This window comes from Oncorhynchus gorbuscha, linkage group LG15 (assembly GCF_021184085.1).
Source record: "Oncorhynchus gorbuscha isolate QuinsamMale2020 ecotype Even-year linkage group LG15, OgorEven_v1.0, whole genome shotgun sequence".
Classification (NCBI taxonomy): Eukaryota; Metazoa; Chordata; class Actinopteri; order Salmoniformes; family Salmonidae; genus Oncorhynchus; species Oncorhynchus gorbuscha.
In genome coordinates, this window is record NC_060187.1 from 23,278,102 (window position 1) to 23,294,845 (window position 16,744).

The 16,744-nt window shown below is 42.6% G+C and overlaps 1 protein-coding gene across 6 annotated transcripts in view; it reads left to right on the plus strand.

Moving 5' to 3' along the window:
- Positions 1-16,744, plus strand: part of LOC123996763 (ecotropic viral integration site 5 protein homolog) — a 62,064-nt gene that overhangs the window by 41,829 nt on the left and 3,491 nt on the right. For 4 of the 6 annotated variants that reach the window (XM_046300437.1, XM_046300439.1, XM_046300438.1 and 1 more), the window contains 11 exons: positions 301-398; positions 520-580; positions 794-847; positions 2,583-2,615; positions 3,050-3,196; positions 5,625-5,756; positions 6,071-6,211; positions 6,738-6,896; positions 8,164-8,310; positions 9,004-9,099; positions 13,439-13,534. In XM_046300437.1, coding sequence (XP_046156393.1) covers positions 301-398; positions 520-580; positions 794-847; positions 2,583-2,615; positions 3,050-3,196; positions 5,625-5,756; positions 6,071-6,211; positions 6,738-6,896; positions 8,164-8,310; positions 9,004-9,099; positions 13,439-13,534 — 1,164 coding nt within the window. The remainder of the gene's footprint in view (positions 1-300; positions 399-519; positions 581-793; positions 848-2,582; positions 2,616-3,049; positions 3,197-5,624; positions 5,757-6,070; positions 6,212-6,737; positions 6,897-8,163; positions 8,311-9,003; positions 9,100-13,438; positions 13,535-16,744) is intronic. The other 2 variants (XM_046300440.1, XM_046300441.1) reach the window with 2 other exon arrangements.

Here is a 16,744-nt window from a genome sequence, read left to right on the forward strand (position 1 = left end):
AGACTGAGCAGCCATAAACATTGGAATAACAACCCTGTCTGAGTTAATGCACACAATTATCAATTCAATACACTTTTTTCATCCCTGAGGGTCAGTTATTGCCAGCAGGCATAAGCTGCATAATCTGGTCCCAGATCTGTTTGTTCTGTTGTGTCAATGACCGTAAGAGTTGCCTGGACCGCATAAACTGATCTGGGACCATGCTATGGCATACAAATTGAACGACAAACACACTCGAAGTTGCTTTATGTGAGCATGTATGTCTGGTCCTCACCCATTGTCTTCCCTGCTCTGCTGTAGTACTTTCAGAGGGTCATTCCCCACCAGCTGGAAAGTGGACCAGACAAGGTCATCTTGGCTGCTTATAATGTCAAGTATAACGCTAAGAAGATGAAGAAGTGAGTAGTACAATTCTGCTTGCTCTCTGGGGTCTAGGCCGGGTTACTGGAGATGGATGCTTGAAGCAAGTACAAGTGTTGTCGGTGCTCTGTATTGATGCTGTATGACTCCTGTTTTCAGGTTGGAAAAGGAATACACTACAATCAAAACTAAGGAGATGGAGGAGCAGGTGGAGATTAAGGTGAGTGGTGGTGCAGTAGGCTACGTTTTTAGTTTGGCAGTAGTACAGTGCGCTCTTATAGTTATCACATCAGTACAGCTCCATTTGATCACTATAAGCAGTTGATCACTATAAACGCACTCTCCCTAAGCCGAGTGCACTGAACTTAAAAAGCCAGTTGTGTATGATGTTTGGAATAATTATTGTGTGTGTTGCGTGTCTTTTGTTTTGCAGAGGTTGCGCACAGAGAACCGACTGCTGAAACAGAGGATAGACACACTGGAGAAAGTGAGTGAAAAGGAGGAGGAGAAGTTGAACCGTGGCTCTCCTTGCCATCCTATGTCATGACACCAGTCATAATAAGAAACCATATTATACCAGTGAATGCTTGTCGTGGCTATTCACACAACAAAACCATAACCCCCTACATTAAACCATCAAGCGCTTGTTCATGCGTCTCTTGTTGGTCACTAAAGACACATGGCGTAGTCTTGTTGTTACTAACTGGGCTGTGAGTGTTGTCGGTCCTCCATTGATATGCATGTCTCAGTCTTGAGATCCACACTCAGGACCAGTTAAGCCAGACTCTAAAACAGTAGCTGGCTGTGGAGCGCCACAAGGCTACATTCTGGGGCTCTATGTAATTCCACCGGACACTAACTAACTAAAGCTGTGAAGCGCTTGACAGACTCACTGTGAGACTGATGGCTGTACACTCTAAGATGATGCAGGGGAGCACTGCATGCCAGAGTACACGGCTGCCTTTGTTGTGCATGTTGTTGGGATCCTCCTCTGTGTTTGTCAGAGCACAAAGATACAGGCATTGCCAGGCCTGGCCAGAGTACCAGGGCACCATGCAGAGGCCTGAGTAGCTGTTCCAAATGACCAGGCTCTGTCTGGGACATAACCACTCACTCGTATCACAGTATCACTTCAAACAACAGTCGACGGCTGCAACGTCGCACCCAAAATATTAACTGGAATGACACAACAACTTCTAAAACTTAACCGTGTGGCACGAACCTAAAAAGCATGGCTTCATCTAAACAACTGTTATTTTGCTGTTTTATAGCTAACTTCTAATGATGCTTTTCCTCTTAGCCCCATTCAGCCTTAGTCTTCTGCTTTGCTTCTGCTTTGAAACTCATCACCATGTTGTCTCTCTCACCACCACCACCTAATTCTCACTTTGTCACCACTTTATCCCCCACAACCTTATCATAACGACTTATCACCACCACACCTGAAGACCATGTTCCTTTTCTACCTCCGAAACTGTCTAAATTACTAAGACACTATGGGGCGTATCCTAACCTCTCCCATTGCCAGCAGCATACCACCCTGCATACCACTGCTGGCTTGCTTCTGAAGCTAAGCAGGGTTGGTCCTGGTCAGTTCCTGGATGGGAGACCAGATGCTGCTGGAAGTGGTGTTGGAGGGCCAGTAGGAAGCACTCTTTCCTCTGGTCTAAAAAAATATCCCAATGCCCCAGGGCAGTGATTGGGGACACTGCCCTGTGTGGGGTGCCGTCTTTCGGATGGGACGTTAAACGGGTGTCCTGACTCTCTGAGGTCATTAAAGATCTCATGGCACTTATCGTAAGAGTAGGGGTGTTAACCCCGGTGTCCTGGCTAAATTCCCAACCTGGCCCTCAAACCATCACGGTCACCTAATAATCCCCAGTTTACAATTGGCTCATTCACCCCCTCTTCTCCCCTGTAACTATTCCCCAGGTCGTTGCTGCAAATGAGAACGTGTTCTCAGTCAACTTACCTGGTAAAATAACAGATAAATAAATTGATATCAATGCATGGCTAACTGAAGTGGAATTTAAGATTTATCGAATTGTTCATAAATAACGTATAGACGTAATCGGTTGCCAAAATGACAGAGGAAGAACAATGAACATTGAATTTCCCTTTTCAAAAACAAAATCAAGTGTTTTGTTTATATTTAGGTTTTAACTGTGTTAATTGCTCTCTCTCTTTGCTTTATCTCTCTTGTGGATATTTCTGTTTTGTAGGAAAGTGCTTCATTGGCAGATAGATTGATCCAGGTATAAACTTTATTTTCTCCTCCTTTACCCCCCCATCTCACATTGCAATTTTCACCACTTAGATTTCTCTATATCTCAATGTAGCTTTGCATGCTCATAATTTTACCTTTAAATGATGGCACAATAAATGTATTTGCGATTACAGTATTTTCTTTTGATCAATTAATATAAAATGAGGACATTGAAATCAGAAAAAATAATGAATCACCCAGCATGCGAATGTATCTCGAACCATGCCAAAACAAAATGCTTAGAGCTATCAATCAGTCAACCAATAAGACTGTCAAAACATTTGCAGAGAAAAAAAAACAGCATGCGTTTCTAAACTCCAAATCCCACTTTTATATTATCTTTGATTTGCCCACCCCTTCCATCCATCCCACCCCCGTGGTGCACCCTGCTCATCCTACCCCTCGGTTGGTTATGTCCTAAAGGGACAAGTGACACGTGCCCAGGAGGCAGAGGAGACCTACCTGGTCATGCGGGAGCTGGCCACGGTCAGGCAGCAGAGCGAAGAGGCCACAGCTCAGCTGGAGCTAGCACAGAGCACCATCAGGGATCTCCAGCAGAGACCCCTATTGGTAAGGAGAAGCACAGTGCCCAAGTTAAAGGTCCTGTATGGCTCAGTTGGTACAGTGGTGATCAGGGGTGTCGTGCACCCCCAGAATCTGAGGGGGCACAATGTGAGGATAAGCTTAATTCTATGTAAAAAAAAAATAACATGCCTCTTGAGCTGTCTGTATCCTCCTGACTGGTGTGTATTATTATTATATTTTTAAATAAAAAAACACAAGTTTTAGAAAAAATGCTTCTCTGCCTTAATCTGGGCAAAAGATTGAAAGGAATGTGAATCTTATTCAGTACATTTACTAATTGCCTGCTTTTCTAAAGTCTAGCAACCTTGCCATCAGGCATGCCATCTAAGTTAGACAAGCTACCTAATATAACTTGATTGATGGTCTGAAATGTCTTCTTGGTAGCTACTTATGAGGTTGGGAGATTGGGAACCTATCTGGGCTAGCTAAAGACAACTTCATACAGTTAATAGGTGGCTAGTAGTATTACAGAGAAACAACAAAATATATATTTGTATTTAATTTTAAACAGGGCAGATCTGATGGGGCACGTGCACCTGTGCCGTCTCTGGTGGTGATGGGATGCGGGAGAGACAAAAAATGTACGTGAACGTATGTTCTCACTGTACTGTAAACTGCTTTGGATTAAAGTGCCTTCGTAAATGGCAGTTATTACAGTGCCCTCAATGGGAGGGGTGATCACCAGGTCTGGCCAATTGAAATGTGTACATTGCTTAGCACTAAATCTGCAGTGAGTGATGGTAACAGTGGATATGGATTCTCCCTACCTCTCCACTGCAGAATGCACTCGCTCTCTCTCACTATACATAATGATCCTGTTTTCATGCATGCCTGGAAATTGGGACATGCTGTTTGACACAGTTCAGCCACCTTTTTCAACCATTAACATACTCCCAGGAAAGGATTCATGAATTTATAAGCATCTGATGTATGGGTGTGGAATGGATGGTACCCCGGCCAGCAGGACCCTCTCTTGGTGCTGTATATACATTGGCAAAACAGACCCCTTTTAATATTGACGAGGAGAAACATGTTGAGATGATAATGTCTGCACTGATGTGAATGAAGCAGTGTTTTACATAATGTGCTGCTATATCCATTAACCATACTTCTTGGTTTATTTTAGAGGAGTTGTGAGCAGTTGAACTAGGTAGCTAGCAATGTTTTACAGTACTACAGTGTATTTGAGATACAAATATTTTCAGTTGAAGTTGGAAGTTTACATACACCTTGGCCAAATACATTTAAACTCAGTTTTTCACAATTCCTCACATTTAATCCTAGTAAAAATTCCCTGTCTTAGTTCAGTTAGGATCACCACTTTATGTTAAGAATGTGAAATGTCAGAATAATAGTGGAGAGAATTATTTATTTCAGCTTTAATTTCTTTCATCACATTCCAATTGGGTCAGCAGTTTACATACATACACTCAATTCGTACTTGGTTGCATTGCCTTTAAATTGTTTAACTTGGGTCAAACATTTCAGGTAGCCTTCCACAAGCTTCCCACAATAAGTTGGGTGAATTTTGGCCCATTCCTCCTGACAGAGCTGATGTAACTGAGTCAGGTTTGTAGGCCTCCTTGCTCGCACACGTTTTTTCAGTTCTGCCAACAAATGTTATACAGGCTTGAGGTCAGGGCTTTGTAATGGCCACTGCCAATACCTTGACTATGTTGTCCTTAAGCCATTTTGCCACAACTGTGGAAGTATACTTGAGGTCATTGTCCATTTGGAAGACCCATTTGCGACCAAGCTTTAAGACTGGTGTCTTGATGTTGCTTCAATATTTCCTCATTATTTTCCTACCTCATGATGCCATCTATTGCTTGCAAGCTTTCCCCTTTTTCCTCTAAACATAACGATAGTCATTATGGCCAAACAGTTCTATTTTTGTTTCATCAGACCAGAGGACATTAATCCAAAAAGTACGTTCTTTGTCCCCATGTGCAGTTGCAAACTGTAGTCTGGCCTTTTTTTATGGCGGTTTTGGAGCAGTGGCTTCTTCATTGCTGAGCGGCCTTTCAGGTTATTTCGATATAGGACTAGTTTTACTGAGGATATAGATACTTTTGTACCTCTTCCCTCCAGCGTCTTCACAAGGTCCTTTGCTGTTGCTCTGGGATTGATTTGTACGTTCATCTCTAGGAGACAGAACGCGACTCCTTCCTGAGTGGTATGGCGGCTGCGTGGTCCCATGGTGTTTATGTATATTGTTATACATTACATTTGTATTATTTGGAGACAGTGTGATTTGATTTAGCAGTTATTTCAAGATTCAACATAATATTCCTACTCAGAGACCAACCTTAAGGACACTGCCGGTTTCCCGGAGTCATATAAAGCTCTGACTCTAGATCTCTTCCTTACTCTCTTCTTGCTCTCTCCTTCCTCCTGCTTCCTCCCTGTGTAGAAGGGCATCCCGCGCTACACAGAGGAGTCCATCCTGCAGCTGGAGAGAGAGCTGGTTCAGGCCAGGCTAAAGGAGGCTGAGTCCCAGTGTGCCCTCAAGGAGATGCAAGACAAGATCCTGGACATAGAGAAGGTGTGTTACCTGGCTCAAACTGTCTATCATCAATTCACACACTGTCACGGTGCCTCCTAGTCCCACACCTCTGTCAGGCATTCTGCCTGGAATAGGCAAACGTTGTGGAATATTGCAGATGTAAATGTCATGACTAGGCGGGACATGATTCCTTTTCTACATGTAGAGACTAGTTTTTTTAAATGTAAATATTTATATCTGAAAATTCCACAATGTTGTGCCCTGCTGAACGCATCCCTGTTACTTTACTGTCCCGTGACATAAGCATCCTGAAGTTGTCTTCTCAGTCATTGTTTTGGTTGCCTGTCCCCCAGAGGAACACATCTCTGCCAGATGACACCAACGTGGTGCGGTTGCAAGAGGAGCTGATAGCAGTGAAGTTGAGAGAGGCTGAGGCTGTGATGGGGCTGAAGGAGCTCAGACAACAGGTCAGAGACCTGGAGGAGCACTGGCAGGTGAGGATGAACATCTATTCTCCACACCATACACACACAAGGAAGATTCAAATACATTAACAGATCATATTTTATTGGTCACATACACGTGTGTAGCAGATGTTACTGCGAATGTAACGAAATGATTGTTCTTCTAGTTCCGAGTGCAGTAATATCTTAACAACTTCACAACATGTACCAAATACACACACATCTAAGTAAAGAAATGGAATTAAGAATATATAAATATATGGATGAGCAATAAAACTTTCCTTCTGTAGGTCTATAGTGTATTGAAACTGATGAACTTAAAATCAAATTTGATATGTGTTTGACTTGACTAGCTCAGCTGTACCATGAGTACTCCTGCCCAAGACACAGCACTAAGAGACCCAGAGAGGATTAACATGAATATACCCGATGTAAATGTTAAATGTATTTTTGTCATCTTGCTCAATCTCCATGTGTGTATTAGTTGAGGACTGCTATTTTAGGTGTGTCGAGTCCGAACATCTTTGGTTGACTGTGTGCTCCCCTGCTCCTACAGCGTCACCTGGCGCGTACGGCGGGCCGCTGGAAGGACAACCCTAGGAAGAATGCTGTGTCTGAGCTGCAGGATGAGCTGATGAGTGTCAGGCTACGGGAGGCTGAGGCCCAGGCAGAGCTCAGAGAGACACGTCAGAGGATGATGGAGCTGGAGACACAGGTCAGTCAGACAGACACACACAGCTCAGCCTTTGGAGAAATAGTAGTGTACCAATTATGGCTGTCAAATGATTCAAATAATTGAGTACATTTTTTAATTTGATCAAGTACTAATTATTCTTCAGGCATTCTAAATGAGTTTGACTATAGTAAAAAAAGAACAAAGACCTTTTAAACATGTCCAACAATGTTATGAAAACACTGTAACCATCTGTCCTGTTCAGATAACTTTACACACATAGGCCTCCACACTCGCACTCTCGCTGGGCGAGTTAGTTTTGTATGGCCTGGTGCTCCGAGTGGGCGGAGTTTGCACATTTTAGGCCATTCCATTTGTCCTTAAGCGAAATCTCCACCTACCCGGGGCACCTGGCAATACAAAACGAACTCGCCCACTTACTCCCGTTCTCCCACATATCCTCTGTTACACACACACACACACACAATCATACACACCCCACCTTTAGAAATATCTCTGAGAAGCCTATTCCTTTTCAGTTCTTCCTGAATCATCCAAATGTGTGCATAGCCTAGTCCGTGGTCAAGTTATCAGGTTGATAGCTAGCTAGTTAGGTAACATGATTCGCTAGCTAAACAATGTTTATCAATGTAGTTTAAAATGGGCCGCGACATGCTCATGAATCCGTGGCAGAAAGAAAAAATATAGCTCCTGTAATATTGGGCAAAACTTAGACAAGATTTTGGCAAGAAGCACAAGGTCTTCAGCAATGTAAAGGCACTAGCATTGACCGTAACTGTTCCGTGTTGTGTTCTGCGCTTGAAAGGGTCCGTTTGGCAATATATGCGCTTAAAAGGTTCCATTCTGTGAAATGGAGATGCAATTAACGCTATCAAACATTTTTGCTGTGTGTCATGCAGCCCTAGTACCAGTGTATCTTCACATGCATGTGTGAGAGTAAACAAATGGCCCTTTCTATTGCATTGTTCAACCACTAGGGGTAGCAAAGGTACATATTCTTAACTGTCAGTAGCTCCCATAAAGATGTGTTGTATTCAGAGTTCAGTTACATTTACATTTACATTTAAGTCATTTAGCAGACGCTCTTATCCAGAGCTACTACTTTCTAATGTAGTTGTTGAACAATGCCATTTAGCAGATTCAAGCTATAGTACCTGCTTTAAATGGGTTGCCTCTTGTGATATTACAGTGGGGTTGTGAATAGAGACTATTCTAGAATAACAAAAATGTGTGATGAGTAAACTGACCCCTCCCAATATTTACCTACCATATCCTTCCCCTCCGGCAGAACCAGATCCATAGCAACCAACTGCGTCGGGCAGAGCAGGAGGGGCGGGGCTTTCAGGAGCGTGTGACTGTGCTTACGGCCCAGAATAAGGGCCTACACGTTCAGCTGCAGGAGATCAAACGCAAACAGGCAGAGATTGAGTGCAAGGTAAGAAAAAGTATGTGCTGTTGAGATGACTAGAGCCGAGAAAATATCTGAGCCGGCACAGTTTGGTTTGGGTCGGCATGATAGTGTGAAATGGGTGTGAGTGTATCGGCCCCACAATCAGTCAAACTGGAAATATTTCTCAATCACTGGTTTGATGAGTTGTCAAAAATCATCCTTAATCTGATCCGTTGCTTCTTGTTAAAATCAGATCTTCAGAGTCCAAGTTCTGAAGAGGGAAGCAGTTTTGCCTGACATCTTCAGATAACATCTCTGTGCTGCTGATGTTAAACACGTGTGTGTGTGTGTGTGTGTGTGTGTGTGTGTGTGTGTGTGTGTGTGTGTGTGTGTGTGTGTGTGTGTGTGTGTGTGTGTGTGTGTGTGTGTGTGTGTGTGTGTGTGTGTGTGTGTGTGTGTGTGTGTGTGTGTGTGTGTGTGTGTGTGTGTGTGTGTGTGTGAAACCTCTGTGCAGCTCAGCAACACCCCTTGTCTCTCTGGGATTACTGCAGGAATCATAATGAACAACTGTTTCAGAAGGTTCAAAGTTTGTGTTAAGAGTAGCACTCAGATGCATGTTGTTGTGACCCTGGGGCTTAGTGTGTAATGGCTGTCAACATGTCTTTGGTAACACTCTAGAAACATTACTTCAGTTGAGTGACACTGGCCTGACAGTGTTTGTTCATTTGTTTGTTTCAGAACAAGGAGGAAGTGATGGCGGTGAGGCTGAGAGAGGCTGACAACATCGCTGCCATGGCCGAGCTGCAGCAACAGATCTCTGAACTGGAGATACAGGTACAGTACTTAACACCCGGCCTCCCTTCCTCACTGTCACACTAGCTTGGTTCAGAACATTTAGCCGAGTCATGGACTAAAAAGTACTTTTCATCTATATTGACAGTACTTCATAGTCCATGACTTGGCTTAATTTGTGTCCAGCCCATAGACTTCTCCTCACCATAACCCACAGTTCAACACTCCATACCCACTCCAACATATGAGAACACAGGCTAACTCTGACTGAGTGCATCAACTCTTGACAGATTCCCCAAGAAGGTTTTACAGTTCAAAGCCTGTATCTATTTGTGTTCTTCGTTGATGTGAGGAAGAAGGTGGGGTATTTTTAAAGTGACAGTTTACTGCAGAGATGAAAAGGTGAACCATGATCATCTCTCGGATGGACAGTGTGACATCTTATAGTCTAGCATATCATACCAACCATGCTCATGCTTGATTTGGTACTCTCAGTTAAACCAGAACTAAAAGCTTGTGTTATTTGGTCAGATATTTTCAACTGTGTTTATCATCCATCGAAGCCAAGCAGTTTAAGCACCGCCTTCGCCCAATGCTGATACGTCCAAATAACCTGTGACGAAAACCTAAGACCCAGAACGATGTATTTGGAGCTTGAGATCAACCTTTCTCTGAAATAAGTGAACATCATGGAAAGGTAGTGTTTTGTACCGTCAGAAGAAAATATTTGTGTTAGTGTTTAATGTATTAGCAGCAGCTAAACAGATTGTCTGCTAGTAGAAAATAACCTATGCACTTCCTGTGCTAATGATTTGTCAGATTATTGAAACCTCTGTGTGCGTCTCTTCATATCATGCTGCGGTTCTTTATCTGGTGTGGTGTTGGCGTTGTATGTGTGTGAAACTATACACGATACAACACTCGAACTCATTTTCTGTCATGAGAATAATCAGGGGAGACTGACAGATTGCTTCAGTTCTTTCCATCAGCTCTGAGTCTGAAGAAATGTTAATGCAGAAGCTTTTGATGTCTCCATCGAGTCTACGTGTTGGTGTTTCAGAAACGTTCCCTTCACAAGTTAACTAAGTGTCAGACTGTCTGCTTTCTTCACACCATTGGCCCACACACATACACCCTCTAATATACCCTTTATACCCACAGTTAGCTTATACCACAGAGTTAATGCATCCAAAAATGGTGTATAAGAAATAGACAGCCTTATATGCATTGTTAAGCATCTTAAATGTGATATCTTCAAGAACTCACCATTTGAATCAGTGTCAATAGACTTTTTCAAACCAACATCCCTTCCATGCACACACAGTATAGTCAGATTTTGTTACTAGGCGCTTCAACAACAGTGCATCAACACCAGCGTTCACTACTACTGAGTACCGCCCCCTTCTCACACTGATGATAATCTCAATCTTCACTAAACTGAGTTACTTTTTAATCTAGCCTTCTCTGAATATGCTGTGCATAGGATGCTAATAGTCTCTGCCAGACAGCCAAAACAGGTATTTTCCCTATGTATAACCACTGTGTGTGGTGCCAGTGACAAACTCTTGGTCTGTGGTTTGGGTACCTGGTTGCAGCTCTTAAGGTTGTGGGTAGATGGCCTGTGTTACCTTAGCTCTCAGTCGCTCTGGTTGTAGACCCAAGAAAGCAATGACTGATAACTTGCTGTCCACTGCATTTAACACCTCGAATAAAGACCCATAAAAGGTGTCTGATGGCACGCTATAACATGACAGAGGTTTGCTCTTTGTGAGCCGCGCCACAGTATAAGTGACTTTTTTTCCAAATAGTGAAGAAAGTGGGTACTGTCTCGCTCAAACTTAAACTTAGTCTTTGTTGGAGGGTGGTTCACACACAAATAGACAGAAATTTACATCTTCAGAAATTCCTTTTTTTTTCTCTCTCCAAATAGGAATGTATTATGTGTAGCTTTAGTTAATTTATCCAATGAGTGTCGCCCACTTCTGCCCACTGTACCTTGCAGTGTTTCCCTTACCATTGTAGTACTCTTAGCTTGAAAAAGCCCCTGTGATGGCCTGCCTACCTGATCTTCCTCTAACTTAAACATCAGTATGGCCCACCTGCACTACAGCCCACTATTGGAAAGTATTGTATGTCTATATTTATATATATATATATATATATATATATATATATATATATATTTATATCTTGAGTTAAAGAATTTCACAATTATAGGGTCGCAAAGAACCTCCAGTAATAAACTACCGTAATATATATCTTTATATAGAGCTCAGTCGATAAAACTGAACGTATAGTCAAATGGACATCAGGGTTTTTACATCCATCGTTTTTGCAGTATGAAAGTAGCTGAATGTATGTGTGACCCATGATAATACCACAGCTCGGCTGTCTTCTTGTCAAGACAAGAAACCACTTCCTACTGTGAGGCGAAGACAAACTGACAACTAGAACCAGAGGTGACATGTTGGAGGCCTATCTATGATTTTGTCATTCTGCATGCATGATATGCTCCCCAGATTTAGATTTATATTTAGCAGGGGGCTTTAGAATGTGCTGTTGCAAATTCAGTGGTTATTAGAGGTTCCGCAGAGTTTTTGGACTCCTCTCTTGAGAATTGTCTGCAGTTGTACATGGTTGTTTGCTTTTACAAAGAAATGAAGTGCCATCTCCTTTGTCAAAAAGTCATGTTTCCTGTCTTGTGTTTTCTATAGGTATTTGTTTTTAACACTAATATAATTAGTGTAACTATTGTTATTGGGGTAGCTATTGTTTTTTGGGTCAGACATGATATTGCACAGAATCAATCTAACGCTAGTCTGCCATAGCCATATAAACCAAGATTGATTGTAGAGAGAGAACAAACAGGAAACTGGACATGAGATCTGGCCACCTTAACCATGTTGAAAATCCCATCTGTCAGAGGGAACAAGCCACCATGTCACTAGCCAAAAGCCGTACTACAACAACAACCTCTGGGAAGGCAGAACTGAGCGATTTCCTCTAAATGGGCCAGCTGCAAAGTCAAAGTTGGCTATATTGTAAAAGTTCATGAAAACAAAAATGGGCTTTTTGGTCTTCATTTAAGGCTATGATTAGGCATTAGGGTTAGCAGTGTGGTTAGGTTTTAAATCAGATTTTATGGCTTTGTGACACTGCCAGCTCGTGACCACTCGGCAGAGCTGCCTTCAGAACAACATGCATTATGAAAAACGCTAACCTGCTGTGAGCGTAGAACTAGGGGGGAGCAGGCAGGCGAGGGAAGCCACGTCTGCATCCCAAATGGCACCCTATTCCCTATATAGAGCACTAATTTTGACCAGAGCCCAATGGCTACCCAAAGGCTCTAATCAATAGTACAGTATATAGGGAATAGAGTGCCATTTGGGATGCACAACATGACTTAAAGACGTTTGACGTGTCTGGCCACAGCCCCTAACCCCCTGGCACCTGGGGATCCACACAGCTGAGTACGAGGAAGTCTTGCTAACTGCCTCTCCCTTATCACTAGCTCTGTCAGGAGGGAGGGAACCTCAAGAAAAACACAGATTCCAGGAAGAATAGCTGTTTTGTAGATCTCACATTGTCAGCAGCTTCTCAGGGGCCTAAGCCTACACCCTCAACCTCTCAACCTTTACCTGGCCACAGGAACTGAGAGCGTTGTATATATTTTGAGGTGTTTGGTCAGACCGAGATGGTTAACTCACCTCACTACCTCACCCACCCCACCCCTGCTTTTAACTTCTTCCACTTTTTACCCTCTCCTGTTGCTGGTTGTGGTTAGCCTGAACCCTTCAGCCTGTGTCGGTGCCCCTTACTCTCTCTCTACTTGCATATTCACCCAGGCTTTAGACAGGATTGATTTGAGGTGTGTATGGGGTATGTGTGTTTGTCTCCTGTGGCTGCAGATGTCTGCACTGAGGAAGGTAAACAGCACATGTGTCATGTTGACAGTTAAACATACAGTAGCTACTAGCCTCATCCCCAGGGCCCAGAGAGGATAACAACACAAATGACTATAGCTACCTTGTTAGCTTCGCTAGGTTTCCCACTTCATCTATGGCTTAGTCAACAGCCACTCTCTACATACTGTATATTTTATGATACTTCTGTGATGCACGTTTTCCGGTGATGTGTAGCTATAATGTCTCTCGTCTGGTGGTAATAATCTCCCTCATTCCCTCCTACATTTTTCTACTGAATGTTACAACAGTGCAACCCAACCTGGTCTTGTCAAGTTGCCCTTATAGCAATTCAAGGTTTTCAACCTTTAAAGCATCTGCAGTGACACAAACTTCTTATCTCCTCCCCCAGTGTTATGAGTAGCTGAACTATGAAAAGTTATGTTTTAAGATGTGTGATTTTCTGTTTCTTTCTACAGAAAGAAGAAGGGAAGGTCCAGGGCCAGCTGAACAACACAGACTCCAGTCAGTACATCAGAGACCTGAAGGACCAGATAGCTGAACTCAAACATGAGGTGAGTAGTTACAACAGGGGAATACTGAACCGGGAGAAAAACAAACACGTTTGTATCTGTTGTTTTCAGAGATGATTTTGTTCATTGTAATTTTGCTCCGATTTGTCTATTTTGAAGCCAACTGTAGGTTAGAAGTGTAAACTACGCCCAAAAGCTTCCTGCGCTGAGGGTGTTGATTTATCACTACACACCCCTCTCCTCTCATCTTCTAAAAGATAACCCTAAACCCAACTACTCAACATGCTGAGAGTGCCCAGATTGAATAGAAAAGAGTCTCATAATCTGCTTTTGCTCCTCTGTGTACACCACAGCTAGCTATTATTATCAGAATTGCTAGATCAAGGATTTAAAGGTTATGAATTTCATCACAGAAATCTACAGGATCAGCAACAGATCGTACAGATTTGACGGTTTGACTTTGACACTATCACTTCAGCAGAGTGGGCCATCTTTGATCAGATTAGTGTCTTTCAAATAATACAAAGACCTGATCAGACGTGAATGAAGGGATCCCTAGTAGGATTATATTGGCAGGCCCTGATGCACCCTTTTATTCTGTGTGTGGTGCATGTGCGTGCAATGTATTGTAATATGACATATGGCACATGACTCCAAGAGGCAAAAGAGGAGAGAGAGAAGCAAATATTTAATAAGGCCCGATGGAGTGTGGTGTATGGCCAATATACCATGGCTAAGGACTGTTCTTACGTACGCTGAAATACCACAAATCACAGAGGTGTCTTACTGCTATTATAAACTGGTTACCAACATAATTGGAGCAGTAAAAATAAATGTTTTGTCATGCCCATGGTATACGGTCTGATATACCACAGCTGTCAGCCAATCAGCATTGAGGGCTCAACCACCCAGTTGATATATATTTATAAACCACTCTTATTGTGAGAAGAGTGGTAGAAAACCCCCAGAAGAAAAAGTAGAAGAAAAAAGCCATTTGTTTTCTTCCAGCAAATCAATCCTTTACAAGGGAGGATGTAGTCAGATTTGTACCACCTCCTAAAAAAGAGGACAACAAAGGCTGGTGTCTTCTGTTTAAACTGAGCTGAGCATTAAATCATGCAGTGTGTCGCTATGGATCTCCTATCCAGACAGTGCAGTTAGTCAGGCAGGAGAACAGACAGGCAGGCAGAGCCAGTCGGTCAGAACAGAATCCTTCCGCCTCCTCTCTTCTTGGCTGGACTCCGATATGCATCCCAAATGGCACCCTATTCCCGTAATCCATTGACGGATACGATCACGCATTTGTGGTCGTTGTTGAGTGATCCCTGCAGCATACGAATTCAAATATGTGATTGGAACAGTACGTATGATGCAACAAACGCGTCTAAACAGCATCTAAATATTTTTTTGTGCTGATGGAAAATAAAACTATTAAACTTAATTCCTCAATTTGACCTTTTATTGTATAAGATGCATGCGAACTTCATCATCCAAGCATCACACGGAACACTCATTCCGTAAAACAGTCTAAACAGGTTGCGCTGTCAAAAAACAAAACAGAAGTTAGCTACCTAACAGCTAGACTAGTTTACAATGTACCACGTCTCTGGTGAGCACAAGAGAATAATGTAATGTTGTTTAGAACAGAAATGCGTGTCAGCTAAGCTTACAGCAGCTAAATTCTTTGATGGCAGCCATGTTTGTTTGTTTGGCGAAAATTCCCTAATCCCAGAATGCCATTCACTACAAGACGCAAATAAACAAAGTCAAAGATGGCTGCGCTCATTGCCTGAAAAATGTTGACTTAGTTTAGCCACTTTTCAGAATATTACAAATCGTCGATGTACTTGTTCGTGTATACAAGAACCGGAGCATATGACTTGGCAAGTCGTTTACTGTTTTTGACAAAGAAAATTTAAAATGTTTTCACCTCACAGATCATCACACCAAATACAAGTCTACTGCCTAGCCTAATCGTAGTGCGAAAGCTACACAGGGATGAAACTATTTTAGGGGGGTTTGTGTGTGTGTGTGTGTGTGTGTGTGTGTGTGTGTGTGTGTGTGTGTGTGTGTGTGTGTGTGTGTGTGTGTGTGTGTGTGGGGTTCATTTTAGGGGGGCGACAAGCTCCGACTGGGAAAAATAGTTTTGAACAGTCATCCAACTCGGGATTCCAACTCTGGAACTCTTTCTAGAGCTTCGACCTGAAGATCATTTGCCATCAGGATTTTACCTACTCTTTTTCCATGTTCACAGTCGTCTTAAACTACAGAAGTCAGTCGAGTGAACTATCCCTTATTTTATCATCTTTGGTCTGACAGACAGAATGCGTTGTATGTTGTCAACAAACTTGGCGCCACACATAGCCGGCAAATAGCTTAGCATTTTTTCATCATAATCAGTACAACATTCAACTAAGTATTTTACACACATGTGTCCATTACAATCTATGCAAGAATTATGCAAGAAGTACTTGAATAAAACAGCAAATACATTTTGACCCGTACATACATATGGTGTGCTACAGCAGAAACGACAACACGATATACAGAAAATAAGCCACTTACTTTGATAGGAACGCACACATGTCCAATTTTATAAGGAAAACAATCATGAAGGAAAGGCAGGTGCCAGCCAGAAAATGTGCTGGGGGAAAATGTTTGTGCAAGGCCTGTTCTGAGTAGAGATGCGCAATGTCTTCATACTTGATCTGGGGAAACACTGGGGAAGTGCTTGGGCCCTCTTTGACGAGAGATGTTTGTCCCCTCAATAAAGCCTCCATCGTAAATTGTCCACAATATTGAAATTGAAATGGGCTACTTCTTATGTGAATTAACGAGGAGGCGGAACACACCTAAATTCAAACTGTTGTTAGAAAATAAAACTTGTTAGAAAATATTTTTAATTTGACAAGTTGAAACAGCCTATAGATAATTAGCAGTCAGCGTGCCTTGGTTTGAGGGCAGCGCGGGTAACTGTCCTGTTGCGTAACAATCACATTTTGGAACTGTGAAAGCATTCTGACATCACGTGCATGAAAAGAACTCATGCAGGGGCGACAGTTAGAGATATTTGGAACTCACATGTGAAAAGGATAATAGTGCATTAAATTTGACCAGGGTCTGGTCAAACGTAGTGCACAATTAAGTGAATAGGGTGCCATTTGGTCAGTGGTGTTAAACTAATGGGCGGCAGTGAAACTATGAAACATGCTGATTGAAGCGTTGGTGGTGTAAGGTTCTAAATGGCCTCAT